General features: G+C 37.3%; 1 protein-coding gene across 4 annotated transcripts in view; it reads left to right on the plus strand.

Annotated features, from left to right (window-relative positions):
• Positions 1–15,702, plus strand: part of LOC127425091 (FH1/FH2 domain-containing protein 3-like) — an 81,321-nt gene extending 65,619 nt beyond the window's left edge. For 3 of the 4 annotated variants that reach the window (XM_051670737.1, XM_051670739.1, XM_051670740.1), the window contains 10 exons: positions 2,633–2,791; positions 2,965–3,147; positions 3,724–3,843; positions 4,118–4,279; positions 7,203–7,393; positions 7,693–7,897; positions 9,699–9,722; positions 10,269–10,470; positions 10,691–10,849; positions 13,780–15,702. In XM_051670737.1, coding sequence (XP_051526697.1) covers positions 2,633–2,791; positions 2,965–3,147; positions 3,724–3,843; positions 4,118–4,279; positions 7,203–7,393; positions 7,693–7,897; positions 9,699–9,722; positions 10,269–10,470; positions 10,691–10,849; positions 13,780–13,859 — 1,485 coding nt within the window. In that variant the 3' untranslated portion in view covers positions 13,860–15,702. The remainder of the gene's footprint in view (positions 1–2,632; positions 2,792–2,964; positions 3,148–3,723; positions 3,844–4,117; positions 4,280–7,202; positions 7,394–7,692; positions 7,898–9,698; positions 9,723–10,268; positions 10,471–10,690; positions 10,850–13,779) is intronic. The other variant, XM_051670738.1, reaches the window with a different exon arrangement.
• Positions 15,703–16,403: the final 701 nt, after the last annotated feature.

Consider the following 16,403-nt stretch of genomic DNA (forward strand, 5'->3'; position numbering starts at 1 on the left):
AAAAACAAAGCTGACTTTTGCATACTGTAAAGCAGTGAGTACACGGATTCGGGTGCTGGGAAGGAAGGATAAAAAACAAGAGGTCAACCGATAGTGGATTTTGCCGATACCGATATCAAGGTGACGGAAAATGCCGATGACGTATTAATCGGCCGATAGTTTTATAGAACGTTACAACATTTTCTTAAGTCTTTCCTTACTATGACAGACACAGATCCAAGAATCCAAAATGAATCCTCCTGTTATGTTCGGGTCATTCTTTAAAACAGTGAAGAACTAATCTTAATCTTCAATTTGGCCAAAATGCCTTTGGGTTATCCTCAACATTGACTAAATGAATATGTTAAAAACAAAAGTTTATAGGTTTTATATTTTTTTATATTTATGGAATGTGAATCTTTGTCTCCACCGTTTATGTTCAGGCCAAATCTGGTTTTCGATGCAGCTGTGAAGCTTATCTCTTAAAGAGATTATATCCTCCTGAGACCCGAGCATGACTGCTGTGTGCATTTTCCATTTCCCTTTTTGATTTGTAACTAGCAGTACCTAATAAACAAGCTATTTTTTATTTTATTTTTTCTAGAGCAAATGGTTTTCCAAAAAATGAATGTCCACATATGTGGACAGCGGGACTATGTTGTGAAATTTTGAGTCACACTAAGCTATAGAAAGTCATATTTTTTTCTTTTATCAAATAGTTTGTTTCCAGGAGTGTTGATTATTCCTGTTTTTGAGATGTTACTCAGAAATGATCATAATTAATTCTGATTCAAAGTAATGTCCAGCATCATCCAATCACTGTCAACCATGTTAAAATAAAATGATACATTATAAATTCTGAATCTATGTACTGATTATCATTGTCACATGTCTGTCAAACATGTTGAGTGATCCAAACATCATCTGCAGCCTGAAACTGAACTTTTGATCGGATTTTAGGAGTGAATGCACTTAACTGCATAGAGAGCTATAGGATGCTCCCTTGCTCCCTATTTAGTAAATGACTTAACCTCCAGTGTGCTGTCTGTCTGCACTGGTCTCAGAACAGTTTGAAATGCACCTTATTTTCATCCTAACTCCATATAAAGCCTCTGAAAGACACATTTTTCAGCTTGTGGATGAACCCATTTATTCTCAATGTGATAATGCACAGTAAATATAGGAATGCATTTATTAATGTTAATGAATAGAGCCGTATTGCATAGAGAAACAAAAAATACAACAAAATGTACTGTATATTAAAATGAAGCGAAACTACTCAGAGATGTTGAAAGTTAATCAAAATAACAAACATGTTTTTTTCTTCTTTTAAAGAAATGCGGTGCCAGTGTCCACATATGTGGACATCATGTAAATGCTAAACAGATTTTTTAAAGTGGCATATCAAATGAAACTGTAGACGCTACTCTTTACACCCAAACATGTTTCAGTGGTAAAACTTCAACTTTTATTGGCTCTGCGCCCATAGAAGCACTTCACGGAAATCGCCGTCATGCTGTTGTGTCATTTTTATTCATTTAAATTATGCGTTGCGTATTGCGAATCCAAAATACCAAGTCCTCGCATGAGGCTGCGGGGTCGCACAAGGATAAACATTAATGTTACATTTACTTTATCAAAATCAGCAAAGATTTCACCTCAGAAAGTCTATGCCAATTTTCAAGTTAATAATTAATACATAAGTGTGCTGAAAATCTATTGAACTCAAAAGTCATTTCTGACCCGAACATCACAGTTGGCATTATTTTTAAACATAACAAAAAGGTAAAAATCCCAAATGCAGTTTTTTTGTGCAACCAAAATCCCAATAATGACCAGAACAAAATGAAGCGCTGGTGCAGAACACGGGACTTTTTAAATATATAAAAGGGGAAAATACACCAAGGACTCTTATTTTGAAATGTGGGAGACTTGGCTCCATTATAATGCTTTATATACACTCTAAGTATTTACCAAGTTAAGCTTTTTATAGCCTTTATATTCACCAGATGAAAAATTTTCTAAATATATAGTGTAGTGTTTAAGCCGATGAGGTTTAATGAAGTATAAGGTTTGTTTTTATTCACAAGATATAAAGTTGGAGACACAATGTGCTGATGGGGCACGTTCGCAATTTCCTTTGCATGCTTTCGCTTCAATTACGAACACTTGATTAACTAATCAAAATAACAAAATATGCATCGAAGCGAGGATAAAAATATATGGGTAAATATTGTCGATGATGAAAGATTTAGAAATAGCAAATCCCCACAAGATGTCTTTGATTGTTTTTACTTCACCTCTAGAGGACGCTGTTATATTGTAGAATCAAGATGTTTTAACTGTAGAATCCTCCAGCGCCAACAACAAAGGAACATAGAGAAATAATAATAATAATAATAATAATAATAAAAAAACTATGATAGTTACATTTTGGAAATATCCATTATCTGCAAAAATATATGCCGATAATTGCCGATAACCAATAGTTTCAAGATGCAACTATCGGCACCGATTAATCAGTGAAACCGATTTATCGACTACATCTATATGAAACACATTTTTTTATAAAATGTTCATGTGTTCAAGACTGAAGAGCTGTATAATTTCACGGTTTGTGCAGTTTAAATAATGAAATGCATTTCTTCAACAGAAGACAGCTGCAGACGGGAAGCGTCAGGAAATTATTGTTCTGGATTCCAAACGCAGCAACTCCATCAACATCGGTTTGACGGTTCTACCACCACCACGCACCATCAAAACCGCCATACTGAACTTTGACGAGTATGCGCTCAACAAAGAGGGCATTGAGGTGAGGAAAGAGCGTTAAAACAATATTCAGTCAAAAAGATGTTTCTTGTTCATATCGTTTCTCTTGTGCAACATCTCAAAAACGGCATAAACAGCATTTGCGATGCACAATATAACCAGGAACATATTTTAAGAAAGTAAATAGAGTCAATTTTGATTTTAAATCTGCTGTAGAAAATCTTAACAATGATTCCGACGGAAGAAGAGACGCAGAAGATCCAGGAAGCTCAGCTGGCCAATCCCGACCTTCCTCTGGGAAGTGCCGAGCAGTTTCTCCTGACGCTCTCGTCCATCAGTGAGCTCTCAGCACGTCTGCAGCTCTGGGCCTTTAAACTCGACTATGAGACCACAGAGCAGGTGAGAGACTGTTTGTGTGTGAATGTCAAAGCGTACGAGAAAATTGCTTGCACATGTACAGCGGGAACACTTCTAATGTCTGAACGTCCCTGTGTCCAAATACTTATCGTTCTACCTGCAAAGGAAAAAAAAAAAATCATGAACATCATTCAGTCGCCTCCAGAACACAGTAGAGGAAGTTCAAAGACCTTTAAGCAAATAACAAACATTCCCTCTTCTCTCTCAATCTGTCAAGTTTAAAGCATTCCACAGGTTTTCCATGTTTTATCTCTGATGCAGGAGATATTTCCAGTTGTCCTAATGGAGGGGAACATCATGTGCGATGAACAAAAGACTCCAATAACGAGAAGCACATTTGTTGTTCTCCTAAATCTAACATCCTGACAGAACAGGGAATTCGGTTTCCATGCTTTTCCCTCACAGCAGTTTGGAATGTTTGGAATGCAACGATTCACCTGCTCAAAACACGACCTGTAATTAACCACGTTGAAGATTAAAGATGTTGCTTAGTCTGTGATGTGGCATTAAATGTGGCTTATTGAATAGGTAAATTATGCAATGTTTCCTGTTAAACAGGAAGTGGCTGAACCACTACAGGACCTGAAGGAGGGCATGGATCAACTGGAGAAAAATAAAACCCTGCGATACATCCTTTCCACACTGCTCGCAATTGGAAACTTCCTGAACGGCTCAAATGTGAGATTGACATATATTCACTCAGATACACAGAATTATCATTTTTTTATATTTGAAACATTTCACACAGTTTCATTAAAAGGCTTCAAAAGTTTATATATTTACTGTAAACCTTCACAATATCAGTTGATAATGTAGTAAGTCCACATTGAAATTCAAGGATTCAAAACTGAATCCTTAAACAGAAGGTTTAATAAACGGAAGGAAGGTCTTAAAATGAACCCCACTGTTTATATCAGTATTTGTTATACTGAAAGTGGTCATGTTTTTGCAGGCTAAAGGTTTTGATCTAAATTATCTTGAGAAGGTTCCGGAAGTGAAGGACACAGTTCATAAACAGTCACTGCTCCATCACGTGTGCAGTATCGTCGTGGAGAACTTCCCTGAGAGCACAGACCTCTACTCTGAGATTGGTGCCTTAACACGCTCAGCCAAGGTACAACACACACTGTTCTTAGAAACCCGAATAATACCGATACTGAATGTGTAACGGTCCTTCCTAAACTACTAAATGTATTAAGGATCAGGGTCAAGGGGTCAGGTTTATTTTAAGTATTTTTATTGTCTTATAATAGTGTCATAATGAGTTTTGGGGGTCAAAAGTAGGTGGTCAGGAATAAGCTGGTTAGCAAGTCCCTGTAAGCCTGTTGGTAGATACTGGAACTACACCCTGTGATGGCAAAAAGGCACGTTTCTCCATTGATGGCCATTTAAAAGTTGTTGTTTTTTTACTGACTACATTTTTTTTTTCCAAGAAACATTTGAAATCGCGATTATTTCATTACATTTATAGTACATCTTTTTCTAGTAAAAGAATGTTTTTGAAGGGCTCTGAAAAGAAATTGATATTTTTCTCTATCTGCTGCCATTGACGAGTGATTGGTCATGAGCAAAGATGTCAGCCAGAGATTCTCTTATAAATGAGGAGATAACAACCTCTGCAGGAAAATCACAGTTTGCGGATACTATACAGATGTTTGGGTAGAGCCGTAAAATTATTTCTGTCTGTCGCAAAATTGTCCGTGAATTCTCTAATAAAACAGCCATTTTTTGTTTGTTAGTAACTCCACATATAGTTCACAGCAAAGAGATTATTTAATGTTATGTAAGGAATAAATGACGACAGCCCATTGAATTATATATTGTGATATCCAAGGTGGTATCCACGGCCGTTACACCTCGTGTGTGCATTATTTTTCAATCATTCAACAGGGCGGAATCAACTGTTACCATGGTAACCACACCTTAAGAAATCGTTCAGGGTTTTATCTCAAGGCATTTTGTGGTTTACGTCCCTACAACGCTCTTGTTAGTGGTACTACTTTCTTCCGCCACAGATTCAGTATCTTCCTTTGGTACGGCCTAAGCCTTCGTTGCTAGTTCAAAAACATCACTTTACAACTAGTAACGGAGGTTTGCAGTAGTGTGTGTCTGTGTGTGTGTGTGTGTGTGAAAGAGAGAGAGTAAGGGAGCACATGGGTGCTTTTCAACAGAAATGCAAATAAATGTAGGGTATTATAGACATTGTTTGCCATTCTTATCCAATTTACTTAACAAGTGTATTTGTTTTTGATGGTTATTTTGCTGTGTTAGCCTGTAATTTGAAATAACTGAAATAATTTGGCAATAAGGAACTGTTATGCGGTCAAGAACTGGAACTACTTCATAGCGGTGCGTTTATTGAAAAATAATTGCACACCTTAGAACCTCTGTAAACTAATCAGAATCAAGCATTCAACAGACCTGGGGTATAATATTATTTTATGTATTAAGCTCTTTTCTCACAAAACAGCTTCAGACTAAAAAAATTATGAAGACAAAACATTGACTTAAACATTAAGGAGCCAAATGGCTGTTTTTAGGTGCTAAATTAAAGATTTGCTCGATTTAGATGATTTTTCAGAAGCAAGATAAAACCACACAGCTGAAAACCAATTAATCAACAGTTAATGGAATTTTTGTGATTTTTATATTTAAATTGAAATTTAAAAAAATAAATATATTTGAGGAGGCGCCTGGGTAGCTCAGTGAGTATTGACGCTGACTATCACACCAGGAGTCGTGAGTTTGAATCCAGGGCGTGCTGAGTGACTCCAGCCAGGTCTCCTAAGCAACCAAATTGGCCCAGTTGCTAGGGAGGGTAGAGTCACATGGGTAACCTCCTTGTGGTCATGATTAGTGGTTCTCGCTCTCAATGGGGCGTGTGGTAAGTTGTGCATGGATCACGGAGAGTAGCATGAGTCTCCACATGCTGTGAGTCTCCGCGGTGTCATACATAACGAGTCACATGATGATCCGCGGATTGACGGTCTCAGAAGCGGAGGCAACTGAGACTTGTCCTCCGCCACCCGGATTGAGGTGAGTAAACGCACCACCACGAGGACCTAGTTAGCAGTGGGAATTGGGCATTTCAAAATTGGGGAGAAATGGGGACAATTTGTCCACAAGTAGGACATCATGGTTCGCGCTGTATGTTGTTGCGTGCAGCGAGGTCATCTAAACAAAAAGGATAAAAAGTGGCAGAAGACACACCGTTGCGCACTCTAAGATGTAATTCAATAACTCACAAGATGAAATCTTACAAAACCTCATTCTAACGCACAAAGTATTCCCGAATGTCACCAGTTGCAACTACATTTTAAATTATTTTTTTACGTTTTTATTATTCAGTGTTTTCTGGGGGTTGAGGGTGGAATAAAGTTCTGATTATTCAGTGTTCTGTAGATAGGACTAGAGTTCTGTTTATTCAGTGTTTTATGGGCGGGACTAGAGTTCTGTTTATTCAGTGTTTTATGGGCGGGACTAGAGTTCTGATTATTCAGTGTTCTGTAGATGGGACTAGAGTTCTGTTTATTCAGTGTTTTATGGGCGGGACTAGAGTTCTGATTATTCAGTGTTCTGTAGATGGGACTAGAGTTCTGTTTATTCAGTGTTTTATGGGCGGGACTAGAGTTCTTTTTATTCAGTGTTTTATGGGCGGGACTAGAGTTCTGATTATTCAGTGTTCTGTAGATGGGACTAGAGTTCTGTTTATTCAGTGTTTTATGGGCGGGACTAGAGTTCTTTTTATTCAGTGTTTTATGGGCGGGACTAGAGTTCTGATTATTCAGTGTTCTGTAGATGGGACTAGAGTTCTTTTTATTCAGTGTTTTATGGGCGAGACTAGAGTTCTGTTTATTCAGTGTTTTATGGGCGGGACTAGAGTTCTTTTTATTCAGTGTTTTGTAGGCGGGACTAGAGTTCTGATTGTTCAGTGTTTTGTAGGCGGGACTAGAGTTCTTTTTATTCAGTGTTTTGTAGGCGGGACTAGAGTTCTTTTTATTCAGTGTTTTGTTTTGTTTGTCTTTGCTGGTCTGCAGGTGGATTTTGACCAGCTGCAGGAGAACTTGACTCAAATGGAGTGGCGCTGCAAAGCATCATGGGACCATCTGAAAGTGATTGCAAAGCATGAGATGAAGCCTGCGCTGAAGCAGAAGATGTCCGACTTCCTGAAGGATTGCGCCGAGAGAATTATCATCCTCAAAATAGTCCACCGCAGAATCATGAACAGGTGACAATGTTACATACAATGACACCTACATGTATGTTAGATTGGGTTGGTCATAACCCAAACCACAACCCAACCACAATGTTTTGTGCGGTGAATTAATAGCTGCCAAGAGCATGCAACCATTGAAACTTAAGAGATATTTAGAAACCAAACTGTTCACGGTAATATTCATACTTACTTTCGTATGCTGAACATTTTGGGCTGCAAAATGGTTAAAAATCACTATGTGAAATTATGAAATAATGGTCTGAATTTAGACTTACTTTTTTTTAATCCTTCTCTTTCTGTAACATCTGCAGGTTTCATGCGTTCCTGTTGTTCCTGGGTCACCCGGTGTACAGTGTTCGGGAGATCAGTGTAAATCGTTTCAGTAAGATCATTAGTGAGTTCGCTCTGGAGTATCGGACCACACGCGACCGCGTTCTACAGCAGAAACAGAAACGTGCCAACCACAGAGAGAGAAACAAGACGCGAGGCAAAATGATCACGGACATCAACCAGCAGGCGAGTTACCCGAAACTAACCTGCCCTTTGACACACAGTTACACTGCAAGATTAAAACCTGGAAACATGTTAATCTTGGATGATTAAATTCTGTTTTCATTAGCACTGATGCTAATCTAACTGTTTAAAAGGAATATAATCGCTGGATAAAATAGTAAATGTGTTTCACACATTTCCTTTCTTGTAGTTCACACCTTTAATGCGAATCATCTTTCATTTCCCCTACAAGACTGAAGAACTGATCCTGTTATAAACTTAAGATTTGTCCCTGGATAGTGGCCAGCCCCTATAACCTGTCATTATGTATCTGAACACTCTCCACATGTGCTCCGTTTATTCTAGGCCTCTTTTGGTCATTTTTCACTCACTCCTCAATTCACATTTTCACAGTTTGACATTTCAGTGGTTTTTAATGGAGGATTCGACTGATGTTTTAACCGCAGGGTTGTGGGATCAAGTCCCAGATGAGATATCATTTAACTCAATGTCACTTGAGCATGTTTGCAGCTGTTTAAACACAGAGAGATTGACACTGAAGCAGCGGGTGCTGAAATAATAATCTTTGTCCAAACAGAGTTGTAACATGGCGGAAAGTGTCTTCTGTGTCCCAGTGAAGGGTCTTTGAGCTGTACCTTTCCAATAAAACTGCTCTATGGTGTTGTAGACACCTAGAAACGCAACAAATGTTGGATTCTGATGAGAGGAGACAAAATATAGCTTATGAGCTGTCAGTGTCCTGGGGGCGTGGCTACTTTTCTTATGTTCAATTCTTATAGTACGGGGTCAAACGTTTTGATTATTCAGTGGTGGAGCGGGGCGAGAGTTCTGATTATTCGGTGTTTTGTGGGCGGGGCTGATTATTCTGTGGCATGGGGTGGGGTTAGAATTCTAATTATTAAGTGGTTGCATGGGGCTATAGTTTTGATTATTCACTGGTGGAGGTGGGGCTTCAGAATTGTCATTGTTTTGTGGGCGGGACTAGAGTTCTGATGATACAGTGGTGTGGGGCTACAATTCTGATTATTTAGCGGTGGGGCTGTAGTATTGATTATTCAGCAGTGGGGTGGGGCTTTCGATTATTAAGTGTTTTGTGGGTGGGGACTAGAGTTGTAATCATTATTTTGTAGTGTGGGGTGGGGCTAGACTTTTATTAGTAAGTGGTGGGGGCTATAGTATTGATAATTCAGTAGTGGGGGTGGGGCTTCCAATTATTCAGTATTTTGTGGGCGGGACTAAAGTTCTGTTTTTTCAGTGTTTTGTAGGTTGCACTAGAGTTCTGATTATTCAGTGTTTTGTGGGCAGAACTTGAATTCTAATTATTCAGTGGTGTGGGGACGGGACTAGAATTCTGATTATTCATTGGTGTGGGGGCAGGACTAGAATTCAAATTATTCATTGTTTTGTGGGCAGAAATAGAGTTCTGATTATTCATTGGTGTGGGGGCGGGACTAGAATTCAAATGATTTATTGTTTTGTGGGCAGAAATAGAGTTCTGATTAATCATTGGTGTGGGGGCGGGACTAGAATTCAAATTATTCATTGTTTTGTGGGCAGAAATAGAGTTCTGATTATTCATTGGTGTGGGGGCGGGACTAGAATTCTGATTATTCAGTGGTGTGGGGGCGGGACTAGAATTCAAATTATTTATTGTTTTGTGGGCAGAAATAGAGTTCTGATTATTCAGTGGTGTGGGGGCGGGACTAGAATTCTGATTATGCAGCGTTTTGTGGGTGGAATTAGAGTCCTAATATTCTAATTAAATATTCTCCCATATTCTAACTCACGCTCTTTCTCACCACAGACTGATGATGAAGAAGACAGTGAGGTATGAGGGTGTGATTTGAATCGACCGTCTGTTATTTTTTTGTTCTTTGTCTGATGGTTGTTTCTTCACTGAATATTAACCCTAATATTAACGCTTAATGTTAATTATTATATATAGTGCTTTTTTTGTAATGTTCATACCACAGCCTCACTTAATGAGATGGAATTTAATGATGTGCTATTATTCTGATTTGCACTGATAAGATAAATATTTCTGAGTACATTATGTGTGGAGTTTGCTAACCTGGAAGTGATCTGTTGTGTTCACCAACATGCAGCTTTGTGTTTATGTTGTCTTGTGTGTCTGTACAATTTCCTTAAACTTTTAGGTTTAAAAAACAATCTATTGTGTAAAAAATACTTTATCTGTACTAACTCTCATTAGAACATTGATCATAACAAAACTCATATCAGGAATATTATATATTACATAAAATTAACTATTAGAACCTGTTATAGATTACATAACTCATACAGACATTCCTTAGCATCTTCTTGTGTAAACTTTCATTCGTTTGTGAAGATTGATTTGACTGTATGTGTGTAGGCTGGTCGGTTGGGTGGGAAAAGCAGCAGTGTGACCCCAGCTGTAGCTCAGGAGAGTGAGCCGCAGGGTTTGGGTCATGCTGAAGATGCAGCAGAACATGAGCAAATGAAGGCAGTGCTAAAGACCAGCCTACAGGGCGGCGACAGTGATACCACCGTTGTACCTGGATTACGTACCCGCACACGCACAAGAGCCAGCCGAGGTGAGCAGCACATGATCAAAAATAGGGCTGGTAAAAATATCGACTTTCCGATGCATTGCGATCTCACATAACCCTCTAAAATGCGAGTAAATTACTCGCATATGCAACCAAATTTCTTGCTTTGTGACTAAAAATGTTTGTGATTGGCCACTGGCTGTTACATTTTCAGATTTCACTCAACAGACATGTTTTATCGTGTGTTTGGTTCTCTTCTCTGTAGGTCGAAACACGTGGGCCGCTGTAAATGACGACCCTCAGTGTGTAACAGATGATGCTGCTGATGAGATCATGGAGAGAATCGTACGTTCGGCCACTCAGGGTCCCCGAGAAAGAGCACAACCCTGTGAACGACGACGCTCGCGAGCAAACAGAAAATCACGTATGTGATTATCTGACCTGAACATCCATGACTTTTTTACCTGTACATAACTAACTATTGCGAACAATAGTAAATGCCAGGGTTAAAACTTTAAGAGGATGTAGAATTGGAATTGGAATGACAGGAAGAGGAATTTACTGAACTGAAATTCAACAGTCACACTAGAGGAATTTCATTAGTCCAACACAATTTAATGAGCAAGACAAGTTAATTTATTAGGTTTCTGCAATCTGCTTCATGTAGTTCCATTTGGAAGATTAAATTAAACTAATTAAAAGCAATTAGGTACATTAGAGCATTCTGGTAAATAATGGCTATAAAATATATTTAAATTAAATAAAACGTTCTATAGGTGGCATTTCAAACATTAAAGGAATATTCTGGGTTGAATACAAGTTAAGCTTAATCGACAGCATTAGTGTCACAATGTTGATTACAAAAAAAAAATGATTTTGACTCGTCCCTCGTTTTCTTTAAAAAGCAAAAATCTGTGTTCCAGTGAGATACTTACAATGAAAGTCAATGGGGCCAATCCGTAAACAATATGTGTTAATATGATTTTAGTGTGATTAACCCTTTAAGTTCTGAAGGTGTTTTTAAAGATTTCCTGTTTCAGTGGCATCCCTCAAAATTAAAGGCTTATAACTTGAGAAAAAACAAAACAAACAAGGAGGGTCAACTGCTTAGTATCATTGTAAAGAAAACATTTCAAATTTTTAAGGATATAGATTATGAGACATTCTGAGACTCTCAGCTGAAACTTTGAGCCAAAAATTAACTTTTTTTCTTCATATTCTACGTTATATATCTCTGAGTGTAAATAAGGTGGCTCTGAAAAACTGCTTTTGTTTTGTTCCCAATCATATCAACTGTACTGAGAAAAATGTTGTGTTAATCCGACAAATCAATCAAGTTATAGCATTACAAAAATAATTTATCATAGTGTCCAAAAGCCTCTCTAAACAAATAAAACATAATAATTGTACATAAGAACTAATTACACATGCAAACACAACAATGACTAAAGGTTTACATAGCATGCAGACATGATTTTAGTAATGAGATTTCACAGAATGAGTTTCATTCTGTGTCATTTGAGTCATCATTGAGTCTGTGTCATGTATTTGGCGCCATCTCCTGGTGGTCATATGTAACATTGTGCTTCATGTGGATTATCTAATGATCTATACATCTGATTACCTCGTGTGTGGACTCGTTTGGAAGATAATCACCTCCTCTAAGTAACGGTGTGATATTTTATGTTCAGTTATTTTTTAAGTTATAAGCGAAAACGAGGCATAAAAGCAACACCAACGTAATTTTCAAAGACATACTCTTAGATATTACTCGCTATATTTTTGTCTGAGTAAAACAAATAGGCTGGTTGTATTCTACTCTTTGCTTTCAAACAACATATGACACATGGATATTTGATGAGTTTGATGTTTTTACTGATTACAATATGTGCTGTGCAAAATTATTAAGAAATTATCAAAACAGAGCACTGATTTGTCTGAAAAGCACTTGTTCAGTTTTTGTTATAATGCCTGCATGCATTGTAAAGTAAAGCTTCTTAGCTTTCAAATGATACCTATTTTGTGTTGGTCAAGATTATAGTTATTAATATATTGACAATTATTTATTTTTTTTGTGGGCCCATCCGAGCTTTTCTGTGTATAGTTATATCCCATTTCTTTCCTTGCCATGACTATGTAAAACCTTAAACCCTAAAACAACCGTAAAAATGATGATTTAAACTGTACAGCTCATATAATACACAAGTTTTAACAGAACAATTAATGTAAGTGCTTTTATAAAATTATAAACTTCACTTTTCTGCCATTAAACCCTCAAAAAATTGGCCCCATTCACAGTGCTTTTTTTCTTAAAGAAAAGGAGAGATGAGTCAAAATTATTTTTTGTGGACATCCAGAATTTTCCTTTAATATCATCTAATGTTTCTGGAAATACCCTTTGTTATGTTTATGAAAACGTTTTCATATTGAATAATGAATTATGTTATTAAAAGCTACCCTTATCCTTTTTGTTAGCATTGCCTAGATTGATGCTAAAACATGCTAGCAACATGCTAGCATTGCCTAGCTACATGCTAAAACATGCTAGCAACAACTAGATACATGCTAAAACATGTTAGCATTGACTAGATTGATGTTAAAACATGTGAGCAATGCGTAGCTACATGCTAAAACATGCTAGCAATACCTAACAACATGCTAGCAACACCTAGATATGCTAAAATATGTTAGCATTGTCTAGATTGATGCTAAAACATACTAGCAACAACATGCTAACAACACCTAGATACATGTTACCATTATCTAGATTGACATTAAAACATGCTATCAATGTGCTAGCAATGCCCAGCTACATGTTAAAATATGTTAGCATTGCCTAGCTTGATGTTAAAACATGCAAAAAAGCCTAGCTACATGTTAAAACATACTAGCAACACATAGCTACATGTTAAAACATGTTAGCATTGTCTAAATTGATGTTAAAAAATGCTAACATGCCTACTTAAATGCTAAAACATGCTAGCAACACATAGCTACATGCTAAAACATGTTAGCTTTGTTTAGATTGATGTTAAAAATGCTAACAATGCCTACCTAAATGCTAAAACATGCTAGCAATGCCTAGCCATATCTCTGCACCAAAACATTTCAGAGATGGTGGTGGATTCTTTCAACTTGGGGCAGTTGGTGGGACATTGTGGTGACAGGTTTTGCCACGTCAAACACCATTTACATTTTCTTCAGGAAATGAACCTATCTACTAACTGTTTGTGTTGTTTTGCAATGGAATTTAAAAGGCACTCAATTAAATTCTGAATGGTGCAAAACACTGGTGAAAAGCAATTATATTGTAATAAAATAAATACAATTGTCTTATTTATACTTGTGTCTCAGTGAGGAGGACTTTGAAAGGTGGTCTGACCCCAGAAGAAGCTAAGGCACTGGGATTTGACTCATCAGAGATGCCAGTTTAACACCACGTCCTGCCTGACCCTTTAACAGAACTCATCTCAGGAGGATTTATACTGAAAATACAACATTACCCAACATACCAGAGAAACAAACATCTTTTTCATGAAACAGCTGCAAATTCTATGTTTTTCTAAATATTGCATGCATAACCTGTGATGTCGCTGCTCTGCCTTTATTATTTTATACTTAGCCACACCCTCTCCATCACATCACACCTCATAACTCTTTTAGCCAACCACACGCCTTCTAGCAGCTCTGTTTGTTGAACTGCAGTTAAGTGCCAATGAGGGATTTTACTGTGATGTTTTTAAATTCCCTTTAAAGGTACATGCTTATGAAGTATTCACTTGAACTGAGTTAATGAGTTTATCAAGTTGAAAAGAAACGCAATAATACACTTAACTCAGGGTTTGACCTTATTCCTCAGTTTAGTTATTTCTATTGAAAATTAATATCAGTAGGAAAATACAGAGCGGTATGCTTCACGTTGAGTTATATTCCTGACGTGGGGCTTTAAATGTCCAATCACTATATTCACTTTATGTCTGCATAAGTACTGTTGGTTTTTTCAGATAGTGACCCATTACTTTGGTTTATTTATTTAAAAATGTATGATTTATAAGAGGAAAGAAGGGATATTAAATAAATATTTAACGTAATGTTTTCATCTAACAATCCCAGATGAGGTTTTGGGCAGTGCAACACAATTAGTGTCCTACATCCTGTTGATTCGAAAAAAGTTCTCAAGCATTAACACGCAATCATACGCAAACTCAGACAAGCAGTCCGTTTTTGTCTGTTTAGAATATAATTTCTATTTCAGGTTTTAAATTTGAAATTTTGTGTCCATTTTAATTCTTATACATGGGTCAATTCATTATGACAGACCGATCCGAATATATAAATTCTGCGCATCCATTGGCATTTCTTCTAGAAGTGTCTTTCGGTTAAGGCATGCAAATGTTATGTAATGTCTATAAATCTGCCTTTGATACAGAAGGGACTTTAGAATAACATACAAATGGATTTGAACTCACTTATTCAGGTGGTTTGGCCAAATCCAAGATGTTTTACATCGAACCAGAGGCCACTCGCTAAACAACATGGTGTATTTGTACCATTTCAGCTTTGTGTTTTTATGTCATTCTCTTGACTTTTTTGTATCTGACCTGTTCTTGCTCAGAAACGTGAGTGGTAATTGTCTGATGTGTTGGTGACGATGCTGTTCAGGTCTGTTGCTAGATACTGCAATGAGAACTGCCACGTTGCACCTTAACGTCCAATATTATATGGGATTTTTATGAAAACAAACATGACTTGTATAAATAACTATTTATATGGAATCTACATCAGATGAATTCTATCTCCAAAAATTATTCTAAATGTACAAAGTGATGAACAATATTTTTGACGATGAAAGAGACTGTAAAAAATGTTAATGCCCTTTTGTTGTGACTATTTTCTTTTGTAATTTTTGTAGATTGCGGTCTAATATTAATGTTTTTTTTTGTACATTGCAACTTAAGACAACTAAAGCCATAAACACCTAGCACAGTGTTTCAGAGGATGTGCTCGCAAGAACAAAACAGATTTGTTCGGACAGAAACGTATAACTTGTCTGTTAATTCGAGAACATGCCTTACAGAAGAAACTCTGCTGAATTCAGGCTTGCATAGATCCACAGTGCGTTTTACCCTGGAATACATCAACATAATGTTCAGTTTCTTTGGATATGTCATCTGAACTCATTTAGCAAAACTGAAAGCCTTGTACTTTACCATTTTTCCACTTTGATTCACATGTGTACACACCCTACAATAAAAGCCTTTCTGAAGTAGACAGCCATCAATGATTGTGTTTTTGACTTAGTCGAGGTCTATTGGACGTCCTATATGTCTATTAGAATACTCGATTTTGATTGGCTAGGATGCGTGTGTTAAAACCATTTAATGCATGGGTAGTTTCAGTCAGTTTAATCACCGTTGTATGTTAATGCACCTAGTCTGTGAGAATTTTAAGCCTCTGTTAAAACTACCTCCGGATGCGGATATAGTGTTGCACGTCTAATGAGCCTCAGAACTGGAATTAACAATCACAAAACACAACATCATGTCATGCAATGCAGTCTTTAAATCAACTGTGAAGCACTACAGGGAAAACGGAAAAGACACCAGTGTTCATCAGCACCGTATTACTGAGTCTGACCTAAAGATAATTAGAAATGCACCTGCACTTGCCTCTTCCACACCCATAAGGCTTGTGAGGAAAGTATGGTTTGACATTCAGCTATGTTTTGCACGCAAAACAATTTGAACTATAATATGATAAACATCATCTAATATTGCTGCGCTGCTCAGCATGTGCCGCACGCTCATGCAGTGCTGACTGAAGCACTGAATCCAGACTGTTTTATAAAACGAAGCCTTCTGCAGTTTAGTAATTGTGCAAGGCAATTAAATGATTCATCTAGCCTTAATAAATACAGATGTCTCAGAGGTCTAAGTCTGTAGGTTTTAAAGCATTTTGGATGGTTTTCCCCTCCTCAT

Source organism: Myxocyprinus asiaticus, chromosome 34, assembly GCF_019703515.2.
Source record: "Myxocyprinus asiaticus isolate MX2 ecotype Aquarium Trade chromosome 34, UBuf_Myxa_2, whole genome shotgun sequence".
Classification (NCBI taxonomy): Eukaryota; Metazoa; Chordata; class Actinopteri; order Cypriniformes; family Catostomidae; genus Myxocyprinus; species Myxocyprinus asiaticus.